At 37.8% G+C, this 22,234-nt stretch overlaps 1 protein-coding gene across 1 annotated transcript in view; it reads left to right on the forward strand.

Annotated features, from left to right (window-relative positions):
• Nucleotides 1-22,234, forward strand: part of NALCN (sodium leak channel, non-selective) — a 312,103-nt gene that overhangs the window by 28,949 nt on the left and 260,920 nt on the right. Inside the window, exons 4-6 of the mRNA XM_064585923.1 lie at nt 8,722-8,805; nt 9,963-10,102; nt 10,183-10,311. Coding sequence (XP_064441993.1) covers nt 8,722-8,805; nt 9,963-10,102; nt 10,183-10,311 — 353 coding nt within the window. The remainder of the gene's footprint in view (nt 1-8,721; nt 8,806-9,962; nt 10,103-10,182; nt 10,312-22,234) is intronic.

Raw genomic sequence — 22,234 nt, forward strand, 5'->3', positions numbered from 1 at the left:
TTATTGACCGAGTGTTTTGCCTAATAAAGTATGTATAAATATAAATTTAAGGTGCTAAAATTTTAAGATACCGGAGATATAAGTATAATACAAATATTAGAAGGAGTTATGTTCTCAAACCCAAGTACAGTTTCCAAGTTTCCCTTTAATCATTCAGCAAACATTGACTGGAACACTTATTATACTGAGCTCACCACTGCCCTAGGAGAAGAGACGAACAGCAGAGCCCCTGTCATCAGGGTACGTCTGGGCCACTTTGTGGATTAGACTTGTAAAGCACATATAAGCATTCCTCATTTTCTGTTTCTGATCTGTTCCTGCAAATATATTTCAGCATATTTTCAGAAAACTGGAACCTGTATTCCATCAATTTAAATGGGAAAATCAATAATGCATCGTAGAAACCAAACCAACTTCTCCAGATATCACTAAATCACTCTCTAACACTAGATAATAATCTACCTGTACCTTTCTGTATAATAAACACATTTAAAACACCTATCTCTTGGGGCGCCTGGGTGGCTCAGGTGGTTAAGCGTCTGCTTTCGGCTCAGGTCATGATCTCAAGGTCCTAGGATGGAGCCCTGCATTGGGCTCCTTGCTCAGCTCAGAGTCTGCCTCTCCCTCTCCCTCTGCCTGCCGCTCTGCCTACTTGTGCTCTCTCTCTCTCTCTCTGTCAAATAAATAAATAAAATATTAAAAACACCTATGTCTCAATTATTTGTACTTACTGAATTCAGGAGTGGGTGTTTTGCATGCACCAAACAAAAGTGAGAGCATGTGCTCTTATGTAAATAAGCAAAGAAATAATATGTGAAAGGACTATCTACCATGTTTGATTGAATCTATGAGGTCATCACTGGTAAGACGAGGTATCACTTTATAGTCCTTAGGAAAGAAAAAGTGCTACTAATTACACTTGGATTGTAAGATGGAAGGTTGCAATTGATGCACTGATTACAAGATACATCCTAAATTTAGAAATGTTAAACTGTGTTGGGGTGGGGTGGGGGGATAGTATGTCTTAAAATTGATGAAATAAGATCAAATGACCTGAGTTGGTAGATTCCAGTCTTAGGTACTGTGAACAGCTAACCTTCTCAGGGAAGATAGGGAAAAGGAAGATTGTGACGTACCTGACACTTATGTCTTGTTAAGTAGATGATTGATGCCAGCACAAAATTTAGCTCAAAAGAACAACAGAGTTATACATGCATTGCACACTGTATCTTGGCAGGATTTATGGGCAGCTTCAGTGTTACCACTAACACACATACAGATTCATTATAGTGGTTCTTCTTGTTACATAGTGATTGGGGGGTAAATATTTTCGCAAATATAAATGGCAAATTATTTGTATCGTGAGAATTCAGATTGTGAGAGATATACCTTCGTGATTTTGTGCAAATGCTGTAACAGTATTCTGTAAAAGGTACGGGGGAAGGAGGGCACAAGAAATAGTGAAAAGTCTTCTTGGGGATATCAGAGAAGTCTTGAAGAAAGAGGGAGAGGAAGCCAGTGTCCTGAAGGATGAGTAAATGTGGTCTATGGCAGGAGTGTTGGGGGATGGAAGTAAAGGATTTCACAGGGGGAGAAAAAGAATATTGGAGTCCCAAAGGCCTGGAATAGCCTGGTGCTTTGGTGAGCTCTAGGGAGTGAGAAGTAGCATGGGGGCACGCAGAGGATTCTGTGAAGGTGGCCAGCAGCACGGTGGAGGGCCTTGCATGCCCTGTGAGGAGCTCAGACTTCATTCTGTGCTCAGTAAAGGTGCGGGGGGGATTCAGATCTGAGAGCGACATGATCTGCTTTGGATTCGAGAAGTTCACTCTGGAGGTGACGTGCTGGGTGCACTGCAGGAGAAACTGAGGCAGGAAGTCCTTCTGGCAAGAACGGTCTTCAAAAATTTTTGTTAAGAGACATGTTTTGTCTTAAGGATTTCACATCTTTTATAATGTTCCCCGTGCTTGAAGTTATCTGCCAATTCATTCCCATTCCCTAATCATTCGTTCCTAATTGCCTTCCCATTAATTCCTATTCTGAGAAGCATTCTAGCTCACCAGATCCCTGGAGGCAAAAATAAACCATTTGGGTGATAGATGTTTGTGTTGTTGTAAAGCATCCCATGTATTGCAGACTGTGAAATCTGCAGACAATTCTCAGTTGTCTATTTGTCATCTGGCAAAAAACCCCAGTGAAGGTAACATGCATGCTCTGAGCAGTGTTGAAGTGATAAATAATAATGCTAAGACACAGTGACAGATGGGCTCTGGGAACTGGGAACAATAAGTCATGGGCTCGGGAAACTATACCAGTGCATATCATTTTGGAACTGCAAACTATATCCCTATAAATGTCTTCAGATGAATGTGTTTGGTTCGTCTGCTTATTAAATACTTGCATGGCGATTTAAGTGACTCTCTAATACTGCATAACTGACTGGCAGCCTCTGAGTGTTTACCTTTGTAAAAAATGACAAACAGCTCTTGAGTAACTCCTCAGCCACCAGAATGCTGCTGATTTGTGTTTATAGCTCCAGCATTCTCTGCTCTCCATTTTTGTTGGTGGAACAAGCAAATTAAAACCTTTCTGTCATATTTGAGGTGTTAAAATTTCTTGAGAGCCATGCATATTAGGCCCTGGTTACATATTTTGGAAGTAGGGAAAAGGAGCAGCTCATTATTTGCAAATATTATATATGGGTATGAATACAGTAGGATTTTAAAAGGATCTGGACATACTTCACCAGTTGTGATTTAAAGTCTTTGACACACCAAAAGGAGAATTTGGTAAACATGTCAAACACAAAATGTATTATGAGATTGTATTTCAAAGCGCCAGATTCAAAGTCTGTATTTTATTTATTTCAAATTATTTTAGACTTATGAAGCCTTAGTGATTATCAGTAATGAATAACATGATATACATTTCAATTAAGTCATGTTTACAATTACATTATAGTGCACAAATTATATTCACCTTGACCCGATTCCTGTTTGCATGGCATGTAGCTTTGTTTAGTCAAACTGTATGAATCCAGGAAATATCCCAAAGTTATCTCATTATTTTCACCTGTGGTCTTTCATGATCATATAGGAAAAAAGTCTTAACTTGAAGATATTACCTTGAAAGGTAATAGTACATCTTTCTCTCTTTGCCTGGAGTCAAAGAATCATTTCTTTTAAGGAACAATACTTATTTCAATGAATGGATGCGTGAATGGATGCATTCATGAGGCATATGAATGGACTTCTTACTACATGCATTGTAATCTGCAGAAACTCTCTGAGATATTGTACATATGCTTATCTAATTCATTCATTTAATATCTGCTGTATGTCATGCTCTGTGCTAGGTGGCTGAAATTGTCTAGTCTCAAGGTGTTACTAATCTTCAGAAAAGACTCAAATATTTACGGTGGGGATAGACTGTTTTTTAATGCAACACCAGAGAGTAGGTTTAGAGAAGGTTTGAATGGGAAACCCAAACTTCACAACTGGAACTGATAAATAGGAGGGAGTAAACTGTAATTCATTCAACAACCAGGTGGAAATTACAAAGGACGATTCTGTAAGTTACACAATATGAACATGTTTTTAATACCCATGAGCTGAGTTTGCTGCTTGTTGCATTATGTGTGAGCTAAAGCATTTATCAGCATAGGCTATGGTCAGATCTGAGTCTGGAGAGAAAAGTTGGCACAGACTTGGGAGAATTTTTCAGGAAGACAGAACAGCATGAAGAATAATGAACACGGAGCCTGCGTGGCTCAGTCGATTAAGCATCCGACCCTTGCTTTGGGCTCAGGTCTTAATTTCAGAGTGGTGAGATCAGGCCCCACGTCGGACTCGTGGCTCAGCATGGAGTCTGCTTGTCCCTCTCCCTCTGTTCCTCTCCCTGCTTTCTCCCTCTCTCTCTTTCTCATAAATAAATAAAATCTTTCAAAAAAAAAATAATGAACACTAAAAAGCAAAACTTAAAAAATAAAGGGCGGGGGGGGCGCCTGGGTGGCTCAGTTGGTTAAGCGACTGCCTTCGGCTCGGGTCATGATCCTGGAGTCCTGGGATCGAGTCCTGCATCGGGCTCCCTGCTCGGCGGGGAGTCTGCTTCTCCCTCTAACCCTACCCCCTCTTGCGCTCTCTCTCTCACTCTCTCTCTCTCTAATAAATAAGTTTTTAAAAAAATAAATAAATAAATAAAGGGTGGGGGGACATCTGAGTGTTACTGGTCTTTGTGTTGCAGCTCATGGCACCACTGCTTATTAAAGGTTTTTATAAATATTAAATACCTCTTGGGAACATGAGCCAAAAAGTAATATATAAAACTTGTCCCAGTGGCTTATTTCACATGTATTATCAGGAAAGTCAAAAGAAGCCAGTTCTAATTGCCATTACATACCATCTAGTGTGTGGTGGTCTTGTTGGCAACAGGTAAGTGCCATTATGAATTGCTGGAAAGTCTAAAGCAGAGCACATTCCAAACAATGCAACTGAAATGACTTCCTAATTCAGAAATCGTTTTCTATGTTATGTAGTGGAAGTTTTGCTAAGCCAGTTTTCATACTGTGAGCTCATTTGAGTTAAACTATGTTTGCATACTTTTGTTTTATTTGTGATCCCCACCAGGGCTTCTAAAGTGATTTTAAATAATCCATCCTTTTATATAGTTGAGAATATACTTTAGGTCATCATGGCAACATCAATTTCCTTAGCAAACAAATTTATAAAGTAAATAAGAAACAAAAATTCAGCCACCTCTGTTTTGATAGCTTTATATTCTAAATTTGTGGGGCCCCAGTTTTTCAAAATTGACTTTATTTGTGCCAACTTAAAAGCAAAAAAACTTAAGTTTTGATAAAGCTAGAATGTTCATCTTTTTAAAAATTTCATTTTGAAAATCTATTTAAAAAAATAAAACACATGAACATTAGTCAAAGACATGTATGAGTATAATGTGAATAGCATGTTTCTCTTTCCTCTTTGGACCCTTGCCACTCAGGTACCCTTCCCGAGAAATATCACTGTTTATTCTCACTTTTACATTTTAAATAATCCTAAATATAATGAGATCTCATCCCATATCTTATTGAATATAATTTGTTAATAAAGCAAGTTATGAGCAACAACGGAGGCTAATTGGAGTGACACTATGTATAATATTTTTTAATGACAAAAAAGAAAAAATAATACTGTTTGGGAAAAATACCATATAAACTCATCCTATTAGGGGCCTGTGTACCCAGTTGATCCCGGTGATCCTTTTTCTGCCAAACATTTACTTTTAATCGTTCCTATTTTAAAATAGTTCATTTTTTTTGGTCTTTCTGTTTTTATTTCATAATTTCTTTTTTTTTTTTTAGTTTTTATTTAAATTCCAGTTAGTTAACATACAGTGTAGTATTAGTTTCAGGTGTACAATTTAGTGATTCAACACTTGGATCCAACACCCAGTGCTCATCTCAAGTGCCCTCCTGAATCCCTATCACCTATTTCCCACATCTCCCCCTCTGGTAACTATCAGTGAGTTCTCCATAGTTAAGCGTCTGTTTCCTGGTTTGCCTCTTTTTCCCCCTATTATTGTTTGTTTTGTTTCTTAAATTCCACATATGAGTGAAATCATATGGTATTTGTCTTTCTCTCACCCACTCATTTTGCTTAGTATAATACTCTCTAGCTCCATCCACATCATTGCAAATGGCAAGATTTCATTCTTTTTTATGGCTGAGTGATAATCCATCGTATATATGAACCACCTCTTCTTTATCCATTCATCAGTCAGTGGACACTTGGGCTCCCTCCATAATTTCGCTATTGTAGATAATGCTGCTATAAACATCAAGGTGCATGTATCCCTTTGAATTAGTATTTTTGTATTCTTTGGGTAAATACCTCGTAGTGCAATTACTGGATCATGGGGTGGTGAGGATGTGGATAAAGGGGAACCCTTTTACACTGTTGGTGGGAAGGCAAACCAGTGTAGCCACTCGGGAAGACAATATGGAGGTTCCTCAAAAAGTTAAAAAAAGAACTACTCTAAAATAGTTCTCTGCTGAGTCCCATAAAATTTCAGCTTTTGTTTTTGGAATTCTTTGCATTTTTTAAAACAATCACAACTATGCCTAGTTCTTAAAATAAAGATCAAGTGATATTTCTCTTTCCTTCTTCCTAACATTCCAGGAAAAGTACATTTGTTTAGTAAAAGTCAATTTGAAAATACACACTTTGATTTTTCTTCATAATACTTACCAACATATATTGTAGACTTAACATTTTTTTAAACTGAGAAGGTAAATCACATAAGGAGTTTTTGTTTTTCTTTTCACTCCTGTGTCATTACTGCCTTAAACACTGTCTAGATCATAACGGTATTCTGTACATTGAGTGAACGAATGAATGAATGACAGAATGAACAATAAATTTTGAATTTATTGAACAATAAATATTAAGAAACTCAAGGGAATCTTTAAAGTGTAACTTTAGGGACGCCTGGGTGGCTTAGTCGGTTAGGCGTCTGCCTTCAGCTCAGGTCATGATCCCAGCATCCTGGGATCGAGTCCCACATCAGGCTCCCTGCTCCGCGAGGAGCCTGCTTCTCCCTCTCCCTCTGCCTGCAGCTCCCCCTGCTTGTGCTCTCTCTCTCTGACAAGTAAATAAATAAAAATCTTTAAAATGTGTCTTAAATAATTTGCGTTCCATTATCTTTTTGGTTATCAATTAAAATTAGGCTCAGATAATTCAATTATATATTGTCTATATTGTCTATATTTTGATTATAATTTATGTTTTCAGCTAACCATGCGACATACAATATTCAATATTGCAATTGAATATACAGTATGCTATATACAATATGCAACTGAAATACACACTATGCAGGAACTGCTATATTGTCTATATTTAGATTATAATAAATTTATATTTTCAGCTAACTATGCAGTATACAAGGCAAATATGATGCTTGTAGTAAAAGATATTTTGTGATATTTTGTGAGGTTTTGAGGACAACGATCATATCCTTAAATTATTTGCTCTGTATGTGATGTGTGTGTGTGTGTGTGTGTTTCAGGAGAACCAGAGGCTCCCCAAGGTGCAGTTTTTCTCGTCATCACGTTTAATCATCATATGTTGATCACAACACTTAACGGGTTCATTGTCCTCCTAGTTACCCAGACCCCAAGCCTCAGGCTTTCATACCTCTTTTGTGAACTTCTCAAATATATGAACTACCAAATTTAGTTGATTCTCTTACCAATGATAAAATTATTTAGGCATTTGGGAACTAGCATTGTTTTCTCTAAACTCTCCATAGAATTAATCTTCCTATCTTCCCCACCACCTTTATAGCTTTATTATAAGTTATTCTATCTTACACATTAGTTGGGTGTGTACATATCGGTTTTTCTATGCAAGATTGCTGTGTGTGTGTGTGTTTCAGGAGACATTATACATCCTCTTATGTAAAGTAGATGATTCCTCAGTATTAACTAAGTTGAATTTATACTTCACATCTGGGTCAGATAACTTTCATGAAGTGGTTTATCATAATGTTAGTTCTGTGAATAATACAGATTATTTCTGAAAACTTCTCAAGGAGTTTTTTTGATAGCCTATTTATTAATAAGGGTAGGTGGTTCTGGAAATTATTTTATTTTCCTAAATATCCTATGACAGATTTCATCCTTTTATTTAAAATCTTGGCTTTCTGTTCCTTTTTTATTTTCTAAGCAGGTTCAGTCAGAGCTGGTAATGGTAGATGTCACCGAATTCAGAGTTGAGTTTCATCGATTATGATGGAACTAGAGACTTAATGGGGCAGTCCTAAGAAAGCAAAGGTCTTCCTATTTAAGGTTCCAATTCTAATCTAAGGAGGTTTTCTGTTTTGTTATTTGAAGGGAATTTTTTTTTCTAAAATTCCCATTTGATAAAAATATGCATTCTAATGTCAGAGTAGATTCATTATTAAAAGATGAAAGTAGTGTGTCTTCTTTATCACATGTGATTCCAATTAAAGTTAAAGTCAATATATGTTTGATATATTTGCTAATGAAGGCAAGTTGTTTCTTCATATTTAATTTAGCTCGAGGTGAATTCCTGGTTAATTCCATACTTATGGTGGTTGATCCACAGGTTTAAAGGCCTTCATGCTGACCGCTATTGCTCTTGGTTCTTGTAGGAAGAAAGCTGGACTTAAGCTGCCTACTGAGTGGGATGACCTCTGGTTTCTTAAATGGTAGTATCTGTGAGGCTAAGAGAAAAAATAGTGATGTTTTCTGTTTGTGTGAACTTAAAATTTGCCATGCAAAACTCTGTAGTTACTTGTGTTTCATAAATTATTTTTTTCATATAAAATGCCATTTAAAATGCTAAAGGTATTCCACCGGGCGCCTGGGTGGCTCAGTCGTTAAGTGTCTGCCTTAGGTCATGATCCCAGGGTCCTGGGATGGAGCCCCACCTCGGGCTTCCTGCCCAGCAGGGAGCCTGCTTCTTCCTCTCCAGCTCCCCCCTGCTTGTGTTCCCTCTCTTGCTGTTTCTCTCTGTCAAATAAATAAATAAAATCTTTATAAAAAATAAAATAAAATGCTAAAGGTATTCCTTTTGAAAGTTTCTTCAATTCTGATACAAAAACTATAGATAGCTTATACTGAATTAACACATGACCCTTCTCTCCACAGATGTTTTTTGAAATTATTAATTTTGCATAACTCCATGTGAAATTTATTTTTAGGGGGATAGTTCCTATGTGAAAGATCGCTGGTGTGTTTTTGATGGATTTATGGTCTTCTGCCTTTGGGTTTCATTGGTGTTACAGGTAATTAAAACTTTTAATTTACATGGGGGTATTTTCCAAAATGTGCTTTGTTTTGCATTGAAACTCTAAATAAAAATAATAATCAATGTATGTCAAATGTGATGGTGTAACTTTCTTCAACATCATGTTATTTTAAATGTTTATGATAAAAAACTAACATTTTAATCATTGTCAGTCACATCTGTGAATTGTTTTTCAATCATCAACACTATAGCAAATTATTTCTTATTAAAAAGATATAAAAATATATTTATTGAAATGAAGGACAGAAAATGGGGTAAGATTTCTGTATTTGTAGAATAAAAAAATTGAGTTTAAATATTAAGATTCCAGTCTTTTATGTGACTGAGTCCTCACCAAAAAAAGCTGACAAATATAGATACATTGGAATGAACATAAAATACCATATCGCAAATAGAAAATGCCTTACTATGAGAAATGGGGAACATATATTTAAAAGGCTAAAGGTGGGATTTTACTGGATAATAGAATTAATTTCCATGCATTCATTTAGGCCTCAGTTTTGCATTTAATTCAACTTAAGGTAGTATATTCTTCATTACAAAATTTAGAATAGAATATATTCACAGTCCATCCTGCAAAGTCATCTTAATGCTTATTGATGAGCTCTCCTTATTTTTACAAAGCTCACCTCTCCAACAATCTGATTTCATCCTGCATATTCATGCGTTCTTTTCCATTTAATAGCTATTATATGACTGACAAACGTTTTCTAATTATCATTTTGCCTCTGTTAGTAAATGGTACAATTCCTTTTTTTATTTTTTTATAATAATCTTAACCCTTTCTCCATTACTTTATGTTCTAGCTATTTAAAAAAGTTCCACCAAAGGACATTATTCGTGAGGAAGGCTCAGCATACTTCTCTGTATTCTAAGTTGGCACTTGTTTTTGTAATAAAAACTGGGCTTCGATGAATTATATGGGAAATGAGTAAGAGCAATGGATTTATATTAGTTTATGATTCATTTCTCTGAAGATAGCTATAGCTTCAAAATGGACCATTTCAGTGGAAAATAATGCAGGGTGAAGTTCGGAGTACAGGGTGAACTCCTGATGCCATCTGTGTTTGTCATAACTACGGGCAAAGCTAAGGGAAGCTCTGAGCCTGTTTCTTCTTACCTCTTAATTCACAGGTATTTGAAATTGCTGATATAGTTGACCAGATGTCACCTTGGGGCATGTTGCGGATCCCGCGGCCACTAATTATGATTCGGGCATTCCGGATTTATTTCCGATTTGAGCTACCAAGGACCAGAATTACAAACATTTTAAAGTAAGTACTGCTTTTATGTAAGTTAAGGAGAAAAGCTGATGACATTTTTGTAAGTTTTGCCTACCTTTTTTCCCCTCTAGGCGATCGGGAGAACAAATTTGGAGCGTTTCAATTTTCCTCCTTTTCTTTCTGCTTCTTTATGGAATTTTAGGAGTTCAGATGTTTGGAACATTTACCTATCACTGTGTGGTAAATGACACGAAACCAGGGTAAGTTTATCTACTAACTGCATTTTAATCTAGGTGATAAACAAGAAAGTTTCTGCAATTCTTGTGAGAAAACTCTATGTCTAAGTTGAACAAAAAAGTTTTTATGTACTCTGTTCTGTATTCTCTGTTTCCTCAAAGTTTTCTTGCCTGATTTTTAAAGACAAGTATTCAAGACAAGCCAGACTGAAAAATGTTTACCCTGTGGGAAAGTAGACTAAGCAAATTCAAAGTGTGCATTTGGAGATTTTCCTCAGTGTGACAGAATGAGGGGTGTGCTACCCTAATACCATCTGAGTATTTTCATTTCTATTTAAATAAGATGGAAATGAGAAATGGTGTAACTACTTGGAAAAACAGTTAGGCGTTTCTTAGAAAGTTAAACAGACACCTACCATATATCCCATTCATTCCATTCCAGATATCTAACCAGGGGAAATGAAAACATATGTCCATAAAATAGACTTATACATAGTGATTGTATTTGTAATAGCCCAAACTGCTAACAACCCAAATTTCCACCAACAGGTAAATGAATAAACAAATTGTGATATATCCATATGATGAATACTGTTTAGCAATTAAAAAAAAGTATGAGAAATTGATAAATACAACATCTTGGACGAATCTCAAAATAATTATGCTGAGCAAATGAAGCCAGATGAAAAAGATTACGTATTCTGTGATTCCATGCATACAAAATTCTAGAAAATACAAGCTTATCTGTGACAACAAAAAGGAAATCAGGGACTGCCTGGGAGTAAGGTTACGGATAAGAATAAGGAGTTACCAAGGGGCATTAGGAAACCTTTGGGGTTGGGGCACCTGGGTGGCTCAGTCGATTAAGCGTCTGCCTTAGGCTCAGGTCATGATCCCAGGGATTGAGTCCCGCATGGGACTCCCTGCTCAGCGGGAAGTCTGTTTCTCCCTCTCACTCTGCCCCTCTCCCCGCTTGTTCTCTCTCTCCCTCTCTCTCTCTCAAATAAATAAATAAAATCTTAAAAAATAAAAAAAAAGGAAACCTTTAGGGTTGATTGGTATGTTCATTATCTTGATTGTGGTTCTGTGCACATGTGAAAATTTATCAAGCTGTACAATTTAATGTGTGCAATTTATTGTATGTCAAGTATATCTTACGAAAACAGTTTAGAAATGTTCCAGTGTAAAGCGGAAATCTTAAGTTTCTTCATATGGTTAGACAGTTGGTAAATTGTGCTGGGCCCACTGAATTTAATGCTACTTTTCTCATTTACCAATTCCTGGTCTGTATTTGGGTTTGTACCTACGGTCTCTGTTGTGCTTGATTAATCTATTTGACTATCTTTTCACCCATATTACACTCTGGAATTTGTCTAGATTATAACATGGCTGTATGTATGGGGTCACTTTCTAGCTTCCTGCCTTATGTATACTCTGGACCCTGTTTTCTGCCTCTTGTGGGCATTAAAACCCAAGCTCTTAGCTACTGGACACTTAGCCCCCATCCATACCACGATTTTGTCAATTCATGGACTCCCCTCTATTTTTAGTTCCCTCTTACCTTTTGACCTTTTGGGACATATTTTTTCTTTCTTGTAAGCCCAGATATGCATTTTTAAATGTTACCATTTATCCAATAGATCTAGCTGTTTGTAATGGAAAGAGTTGAATTTAATATAGCCCAATTTGCCAGACCTAGCCCTCTGGCACTCATAGCTAATTCCCCCCGCCCCCATTTTTCTCATTACACTGTGAAGTCCTTGAGGACACAAAGGACAAGGGTGGAGAAGACTCCTTTTAGGGCCAGTACCTAGTATTCTAGCATAGAGTAAGTACTTAGTAACTATGTGCTGAAGGCATGGTGTATAATACATTATATTTAGACATTGATATAGAAGAGGAAATTAAAAAAAACAAAGGGAGAAAAGCAAGCTGTTAAATGGGACAAGGGAGAAATGGTTAAAAAATAAGAAAGCACTGCTATGAGTGGAAAGAAGTGAGCTAACACACACACAGGGTGGGGATGTTGAAGGAAGAGGTGAGTAAGGGGGTTGCCTGTGTGGGTGATGGAAGAGACACATGTGTGAAAGAAAACCTGTAGGTAGTTTTTTTTTTTTTAAGTGTATGTAGGCTGTAAAATCTGTCTAGATTGTTCCATGAATGAATATGGAGGTGGTAAAAAGATATTGTGTGGGCGGGAAACAATAGAAGAGAGGCAAAGAACAGAGGAAGCTTCCGCATAAGAAAGCCCGCTGTGTTCTAATAGCTGCAAGCACAGGAAGCTGATTTAAAGTTTCCATTTTATTAAAAATCAAGTCGGGATGTGTGAGAATTCTAAAGCTTGTTAAAATTGTAAAACTAGCTAGATGATCAGGCATCCTGCTGGCAAACTTAACTTTGACACATAAAGTACAATGCAAATGGGGAAGAGGTAGAGGAGCGCCTCTGACCTCAGGACCCTTGCATCACTTCAGAAACTGCTCTTTGCCATCTCCTCACCATACCCAGTACTAGGACATGAATGGCTTTGAAAAAAGTACTAAAAGCCTTTTGTATTCTGAATATTAGCTCCAGCTCATTATTTTATCCTAAAAATGGAGTTCTCTATGAAGAATTACAATACGTTTTGGCAGAATTTTCAGTTACTCTAGACATAGCAGTTATGGAGGAATGTCTGCATTTTCTCTTTCCCATATTTATAAAATCTTCCCATTAGCTTTATGAACATGCATATTTATTTTGCCTTCCTTTTCTGTGACAATTACTCTTTGAGAAGAAAATAGGTAGGTAGCTGCAGAGCAATACTGTTGCTCATAATAACAATTTTCATAAGTTTGATGATTCATTTCAAAGACAATCCCTTATACCATTTTTCTTTTAATTTTCAGTTCAGTATTAACTGAATTTTAATGTCTTACTCAGAAGCAGAAAAATTGTTGATGCCATTTTACCATTAGTTCCAGCCAAACCTTAATGTATTTTTAGAGACTTAAAAACCGCCCAAAGTAAAAAAAAAAAAAAAAAAAAAAATGCGTAAAAATCCCAGTTAAAAAAAACCCCAACCTTTTTATTTTCTTTGGTTGCTTCTGAACTAGGAGTTTCTCATAAATTCTCATAAAAAAACCGCCCGAAGTAAAAAAAAAAAAAATGCATAAAAATCCCAATTAAAAAAAACTCCAACCTTTTTGTTTCCTTTGGTTGCTTCTGAATTAGGAGTTTCTCATAAATATCTCTAAATGAACTAGGATTAAGCTACAGTATGATGGCTGTGTTTCCAGTGATTGGTGTTGCCAGTCGCTGTCATGACCTCATTTTTCTTAATTGTTGTCCTTTACAATTGTCCGATTTCTGCTTAATTGATTTGCATGCACTATAGCCTAATAATGGGAGAGCTTGCAGGCAGAGCTGTGTCTGCTCAGGAACCTGTATATCCCGCGTTTCAAGGCTGACCTCTGGAATTGATTGTGTATAATCTGTGAGGCAAACAAGATAAATAAGGAAGCAACTCAATACACACAGTTTTGCTTTTAGATGGAGCTGATTTCTTGTAAAGCAGAGAAAAGGGAGTCTTCCCTTTGTCCTCCATAGCATTACTTGTAAAGCTTTAGATTCTTCTCTGATAATGAATGGGGGACCCAAGGCAATTATGGGACGAGGAATGCGATTTGACTAAGCAAAGCAGTTCATATCCTAAAGAAATTTGAGAAGAGCAGTGGCCTCTGGCAGAAACAGGTGTTGCAAAATGCCAAATCTCCCGGAAGCTACAAGCTGAACGTGTGAAAATGAGCTGGTAGGTGAAATAGAAGAGATGAAAGCTTATCTGCCACCTTATTACCATTCCCGAGAAAGGAGCGAAATTTAGTCCTAGCTTAGTGTCAAATAATGAAATCTTCCCAAGAGTGAGATAATTAGAAAAACTCTAAAGTAAGCAAATGTAAATATTAAGTATATAAAAGTTTACTCAGAGAACAGGGTTCCATCAGGAGTTCAAGTAAATGCTTATAATGGCTGAGCCATTAGGTTTGAGACATGGAGGTGGGGGGCCACATGTCACAGATGCTCAGGACAATCCTCATAGGTCCTTTCTGTGGCAGAGTAATTACTAACAGCTTTCTTTTCCATCTCAGGGGAGTTTCAGGATGGTCACCCCACCCGGGGCAGCTTGTAGGACTCGGTGGTATTTTATAAAATATCACTAACACTTAGCTTAGAGACAACACAGAGTTGGATTTGGGTTAGCTTTCTCTTGCTGGTCCCAAATAATATTTAAGTTTATCCTTTAGGGTCCTTGGAAAATAAATGAATTATTGGCTTATACATTCTGTTCACAAAATAATGAAGTTTTTTTTTAATGGAAAGTTCAGAAGAATTAAAAATAGAAATGCAGTGGAACTTAAAATATTAATTTCTAATTTCTATGGACTTTATCAAGAGGGAATTTTGTAGAATATGTAAAATCATAACTGCCTCAAATTCATGCAAAGGTCTTTGAAGTCTTCTTGATTTATATTTAAACTTCTTTTGAAGGATGAAGACAGACTGCTACATTTAACTTACTGGATTCCTGCAGAGATGTCTGCTGGATGGGAGATAGAAGAACAAATTTGGATAAATGCATATTGGAAAGCTTGTCTTTAAAATATTTAAATAAGAAATGAAAATACTCTAATGGGTGCATATAGATTTCTAACTAAATTAATAGCAACATTTGTGGAGCACCTATTATATTTCATATATTTTGCTTCTATAACTAATTTTCAGAGCAACCTGAAAGCAGTTATTTCCCCCATTTTGCAGATGAAGACACAGTCCCAAAGAAATTAAATAATATGTTCATCTCGTAAGTGAGAGCGCCAGGGTTTGAACTCAGGTCTGACTTTCCAGCCCATGCTTGATCTGTCATTTGAGCAACTTCTACCATATTATAAGCCCACATTTGTAAACCTATATGCACATTAGATCCACATCCATATGCATAAGCTCTTTATATGGCATAGAGAAAATGAAAGTCCATATGACATCTGGTTTCTTTCCATCCCCATGTAGATGTTATGTTCCAGGGGATTCTGCCCCATCCAAATCTATAAAATAGTGGCATGCAATATATTTGTATCACTCCATATATCTCTTTTAAATCCGTTGTGTATACCCATCTCAAGGATGTGGCCCACCTGAGCCCCAGTTAAATCAACCTTTCATATGTTACAAATTTTTTAAAAAATTAAATATAAGAAAATATTTCAGAATAAACTGAATTCCCATATGAAAATTAATACCAAAGTGATTTTCACCAGAATAGAAAAAACATTTCTGCATCTTTAGCATTAAAAAAAAAAGAAAACCCTACACTTTGAAGAAGGGTCTAAAAGAAATTGGGTAATTTCTTTCAATCAATTACAATATAGCACTTTTTTTGACCTTACTTCCCAAAAAGAAGAGAATATAATAACATACGTTATAAAACTCTTACTATTAGCGGTAAATAACTTTTACTGTACAATTGATATCTGGGTTTTTTTTCTCATTTAATACCCACAACGACCTGTTAACGTCATAATCTATTTTTACACTCTGTATTACAGCCAGGAGATTGAGGCTTAGTGAGGTTAAGTAAGCTATCCAAGATGAAACAGTGTGTAAGTGCCAGAAGCAGGGTTGTTCTCCCTGACACCGATTTCTATGCCTTTCAATATTCGGCTGTGCCTTGGTCGGTATATGAGATGATCTTCAACACATGTGTGTCCAAAATATTTGAGTACAATGATTAGTTTCCCTTTGGTTACAAGGAGCACATGCTTAGGAGACAGGCTCTGCATGGGGTGGATGAATACATGGTTAAGATGGCTTGTATTAGGACTGAATTCTGCCGTGAGGTCCTGGGACTCTTGATCATATTATATGAATGGGAAATGAGGAGCCCTGACAATTCAGTCCCTTGCAAATAGCATTCACTGTAGTTGCCTGTGTAGAAATCATACCTCGCCTCAGGTTCAACCAGACCAGCCTGCTTTCCCTCCGATAGAAACCGTAGTCACCATGCCATGACCATAACAGCATGAGCAGTACATTTGGGGACTTCATTTCTAGGACGAGATCTCTCTGATAGAAAAAACCACCTGGTGAGCTTTGTAAAAATACGAACTCCAAGCCACATCCATAGATTCATATTTATAGCAGGGCTAAGATTCTCAGAATCGGTTGGGTTAGAAATCAGTGTTTTAAAACCTTAGTTTTACATTAAAACTCCCAAAGATGTGTTGTAGAGTAGAACACAAATTTTGCATGGCTTCGTCAAAGATAAAGCTGGAGTCTTCAAAGAAATGCTAAGCTTTCAGCTGCTACACCCCCACTGCGGGGAACTTGACTTCCCTGTTCCCTGAAGGCTGGTTCCTTAGAAATGTCTATGAAGCACCAGAGGTAATCAGAGCCTCTTGTCATTCTTCCAGAGAAGCAGGTTGTCAGTGTGTGTCCTGGGATCACAGGGCAGTCATCTCAATTTTACTGATTCAGGGACTCCTACCTTTTTTAGGTCTAGCAACTGAGCTGGGCAGGTGTACTGTGTGGTTGAGGGCACCTGGGGACTGGGGCTCTGGCACGTTCCACATCCTTCCCTGATCTTCACTTTTAAGGTAGCTACATGTTCTTAGCACCAGTGAGCCCTGACATCATTTGACCCCAAAGGATGGAACCCCAACCATACAACTCAGCCACACAACAGCCAGTAAACATGAATATATTTGGAGCTCCTCATATGTATGAGGCACTTTGTATTCCTAATTGCTAATTCATAATGTGATCTCATAGGTTGGACATGGTGATTCTCATGAAAGAGAAGAGGAAAGAGCTCCTTGCCACACATTAATTAATTGGCAGAATCACCAACTGAAAATCTGTAATCTTGGCCCCAGATTCTGGTGGCCGTTTTCCACCATGCCAACTGACTCCTTGGTCCGTTATCCTTCCAGATAACTTCTCACCCTGGATCTTGTAGTTTCTCAAGCAAAGGGAAAAGAGTTACTGCTTGAGGAGCCCTTGGCCTAGATTCACAATGTCAAGGGTAGTAGACTTTGTCTTATGACCTCAAAACAGTTGTCACATTTCCAGTTTGGAGCTGATCAGTGCAAGCTCTGTGTCCTGATACTTTACTTTGCTGATACTCTTTGAATACATTCATATACCTCTCCTTGCCTAATCCTTGCTCAGATGCCAGTTTCCCGGCATGTCTGGTCCCTTATCCATATTGGTGAAGTAGTGAGCAATATAATTAAGGGAGTGAAGTTGGAGAAAATATATAATTAAAAGAACTATTCAGATACAACAAGGTATGTTGACAGTTTGAAATACTTGCTTTCAAAAGAAAATCACGTTTTGTCATTTAAATTACATACATTATTTGAAAAAATACTTAATTTTACCATTTTGATGCATGACGAATTCGGTTCTTTATGGTATGGCTTTGTCCATCTAGCCATTCAGGAATGGATTAAGACATGGAAAATCATATTACGATACTCTCCGCTTAACAGTAAGGGGAAATTTATTCCCTAAATTTTTAGAAAATGTGCCAGATTTCCTTGTTTATAAAAAGTGGTGTAGATGTCAATATTATTTCCTGCCGCAGACTATTTGTCTTGTTTGTGGTCCCTATAAAAGTCCCAGAGAGCAATTAAAAGTTTTCAAAAATCAATAAGTAGTCTCTTCTCTGCAAATTCCAGGGTGCGATGAGTGTTCCAAAGCATCCAGCATTAGCAGTAGCCAGGCCAGTTCATAAGAGCTTTTAATTAATCCTGAAAGCGGAGGCCAAATAGGAGTGAAAACAAAGCCAGATGATTCTCTGGAATGAACCCAAAAGGCGGGTAGCAGCCAGAGCAGGTTCCTTGTCAACCCAGGAAAGGGACCACATCTAAATGCAAGAAAGTGAGCCTTGTTTTTCTGGCTGCCACTAGGAATGAGGCGAGCCAGGCCTTAAGGTATCAAAGGGCACATTCACTATCCTCCCAGATGCAAAGACTCTGTGTGTGTGTGTGTGTGTGTGTGTGATTCACTCCATGGGTTTAACTCAAGTGTGTTCTGTTTATCACTTCTCCCTAGAACATACAGTATAAATAGAAGAGAAACCTATTGATGGCAATAAATAACAAACTGATCTTAGGCGTACAGTGTTATCTGTTGCATATGGATTTGCTGTGCTGCCTACCTCCTTCTTTGCACCACTGACAATTTCCCTGTGGAATGCAAACTTCAGAAACACCTTTGGTGTAGCTGATCCTCTGTGAATTTTTTTTACAACAAATGGACCAAATTTGGCTACAAGCCCGCAGTGTTTTTCTGCTTATGTTCAGTTCTTCAAGGGAAAAAAGAAAAATATAAACAAAAATCTGTATCTATATATATCTATAAATTCCCATCATAGGTATATTTTATGAAAATCTTGCAAATTACTTAAGTAATGATCTCTTTTGTAAATTAGTGTGTTTGACCTTTTTGGCCATTCTCACAAACGAGGGACAGATTGTAGTCAGTGCAAAGTATATCAGACATACTATGTCAGTTTGGGGGAAGCACAGATTTTTCTCTTTTTCCCCAATATGCCAATTTCTGAGAATGTAGTTTACAAATTGTTTGGTATGGTAACAAGTGCTTGTTTATAAGCCCTGAGAGAAAGCTGTGAGCAGCTACACCCTACCAATGAAAGGGTAAAAAAGTTGTTCTCTTTCTCTCCCTGTGATTTCTTGTTCTTTCTCTCCTGTGCACACACAGGCTCTGGCAGTTCCACTTTCCAGGATGCCAGGGGGTGTATCCGCCCTAGATCTCGTGTCTGTTGATCCTTTAGTGTTCACCCCAAGCAACGACCCCATTGGGAGGTCTCCCTAGTGCTCACCATCCACCACCCACACTCATGATGTTTCTGCTTGGTGTTCTGTAATGCTAAGAGCCGATATCTGGCTCTCAAAGCATTCATCATGCTCGCCTGTGGTCATTACTTTTCTAGGTAATAAAGACTTCGATTTGGAAATATCTTCTTAGTCATCTCCATTTCTAGCATGTTGTATGGCTTAGAATAGGTCTTTCAAATTTAATCATTTTGAATGAATGGATGGACAAATGAAATAAAGTGGCCCTACCAGGAATATGGAAAAAACAATCTCTAAAAAGGGGTTAAGTAATGATAACCACAGTTATGTTCATAAGGGACAGTCATTACAAAAGGCCAGCACTAAATGTGTTGCAGCAGTGAGAGCAGTTTGATACTGGTAGAGAGAGATGACATTGTAATGAAGAGAGCAGTTTGAGCACAATGTCCTGAGCTATTGCATTTGGCATCGGTGAATCCTGCGGAGAGATGAGAACAGAACACAATGGGCACATGGTTCGCCCTAATTATCACCTTTCTTTTAAAAATATGAAAGTGTGATGGGGTCGTTGTGGGAATTGTTTTTTAATAATAGCTAAGAAGTTTCTCATTTTACAGATAAGGAAACTGAGGCTCAGATGGTCAAAGTGAATTGCCCAAGGTAATTAAGTTGGTTAATCATTGAACTGAGATGATAATCCTTGTGTTCCGATATACAGCTCAATCGATGCTCTTTACTATCAGGAGTAATGGTTAACTTAAAACCATACAACTCTTAAATACTGAAGTGTTGTTTGGGGCTGTTATAAACAATATTAGCAACAAGTTGAGAACGTATTTTCTTAGATCTCAAACCCCTACATAATGTTATTTGTAAATACGATATTTTAAGAATTAAAAAATAAGGGCACCTGAGTATCTCTGTCGGTTAAGCATCCAACTCTTCATTTTGGCTCAGGTCATGATCTCAGGGTCATGAGATCAAGCCCTGAGTCAGGCTCCACACTCAGCTGGGAGCCTGCTTAAGATTCTCTCTCTATCCCTCTGCCCCTCTCCACCTTCCCTCTCTCTCTAAAAAACAAAACAAAACAAACAAAAAAACAAACCCAAAAAACAAAAAACCATATGCCAGGCAGATAATTAATGTCTTTTGAAAAATAATTAACTTCTCCAAGGGATTCCAGTATTCATTTTGAAACATGGAAACTACTAAAGCCAAAACTTAAAAAATGGTAATTCCATGCCAATTTTTAGATATCACACTTAAAAATTGCATAGAAACGGGCGGCTGGGTGGCTCAGTCGTTAAGCGTCTGCCTTCGGCTCAGGTCATGATCCCAGGGTCCTGGGATCGAGCCCCGCATTGGGCTCCCTGCTCTGCCAGAAGCCTGCTTCTCCCTCTCCCACTCCCCCTGCTGTGTTCCCTCTCTCGCTGTGTCTCTCTCTGTCAAAAAAAAAAAAAAAAAAAAATTGCATAGAAACAACAGGATCCAATTGTTGAAGAATTTTTTCTGTAGTTACTTTATAAGCAAACAAATAAACAAGCACATAAATAGATTTGCCATAGATTTAAATAATGGTGGAAAGAAACATTCCTTCAGTTAGCCAAAATATAATTATGACGGCATCTACTATGTATTAGTCAAGGTTCTTCAGAGAAATAGAACCAATAGGATGTGTATATAGGAAGCAATGAGATTCATTTTATTTATTTATTTATTTTTATTTTTAGAAGATTTTATTTATTTGAAAGAGAGGGAGAGAGAGAGAATCTCCAGCAGACTTTGCACCGAGCACAGAGCCTGCTGTGAGGCTCAATCCCAGGACTCCAAAATCATGACTGAGCCAAAACCAAGAGTGAGATACTCAACTGAATGAGCCATCCAAGCACCCCAGTAGAATTCATTTTAAAGAATTGGCTCATGCGATTGTGGGGACTAGCAAGACCAAAATCTTCAGAGCAGGCCAGCAAACTAGAAATTTCAGAATGAGCTGTTGTTGCAGTCTTGAATCCAAAGGTAATTTGGAGGCAGGGTTCTTTTCAGAAGATGTCAGTATTTTTTCTGAAGGCCTCCAATTGATTAGATGACGCCCAGGCACATTATGTAGAGTAATCTGCTTCACTCACAATCTACTGATTTAAATGTTAATTATATCTAAAAAATTACCTTCATAGCAACATTTACATGGTGTTTGACCAAACAACTGGGCACTATAATCTAGCCAAATTCACTCATAAATTTAACCATCACAGACTATGTGTTATGGGCTATAAGGAGTTGCAGGCTACACTGGGGAATAGTCGAGTTTGGAAGACATCCAATGAACAGTTGACCACTCAAACATGAATTAGACACTTCCCAAGTGCCTGAAATGTGAAGTGTGGGTACTTGGAGAAATTATAGCAGAGAAGCCTAACCCAGCCTGAGGGACTTGGAGTGGCTTCCCTAAGAAAGTGACATGCAGACTGGGGGGCCCGAAAGCTGAAAGATGGGTTAACCAAGCGAAGATGGGAGGAGAGATCTCCAAGCAGAGGAAAAAGTCCTGAGGTAGAAGGAGCATACCAAGAGCTGGGAGAGGCCACCATGGTTGGATACCAGGACACTTGAAAGGGGAAGAGCCAGATCCTTTAGGATCTTATGGATGAGATTTGCCATAGATGGACCTCAGGTAAGACTGAGATTATGAAAAGTCTGTCTTAATGCTCTGTGGCCAATGGATCAGAAGGGCTAAGAGTGGCTGCAGGATGACCAGTTAGGGGACGAGATAGTGGTGCAGGTGGAGGTAGAGATGGTGAGAGCTGAATGAGCTAAAAAGATATTTTGGAGTATATTTAAAATAGGGACACATGACGACTAGTTATGGAAGTTGAGGGAGAAGTAGGTATCAAGGAGATTCCACAATCTCAAGCTTGCTCAGTACTTTGGATGAAGGTCTCATGGTGCTGCTTGTTATGAAGAAATGTTGGTGAAGGAGTCTGTGTTCAGTAAGGGGTGTAGAGTTGGAGGCACTTGGGGTGTAGCCAGGTGGAGACATCTACTAGGTAGTTGGACACGTAACTCTTGAGACTAAAAGACACCTAGGATGAGAGAGA

The sequence above is a fragment of the Mirounga angustirostris genome, unplaced genomic scaffold (genome assembly GCF_029215605.1).
Source record: "Mirounga angustirostris isolate CCGP_5_RB_7025 unplaced genomic scaffold, mMirAng1.0.hap1 SCAF_3, whole genome shotgun sequence".
NCBI classification, from domain to species: domain Eukaryota; kingdom Metazoa; phylum Chordata; class Mammalia; order Carnivora; family Phocidae; genus Mirounga; species Mirounga angustirostris.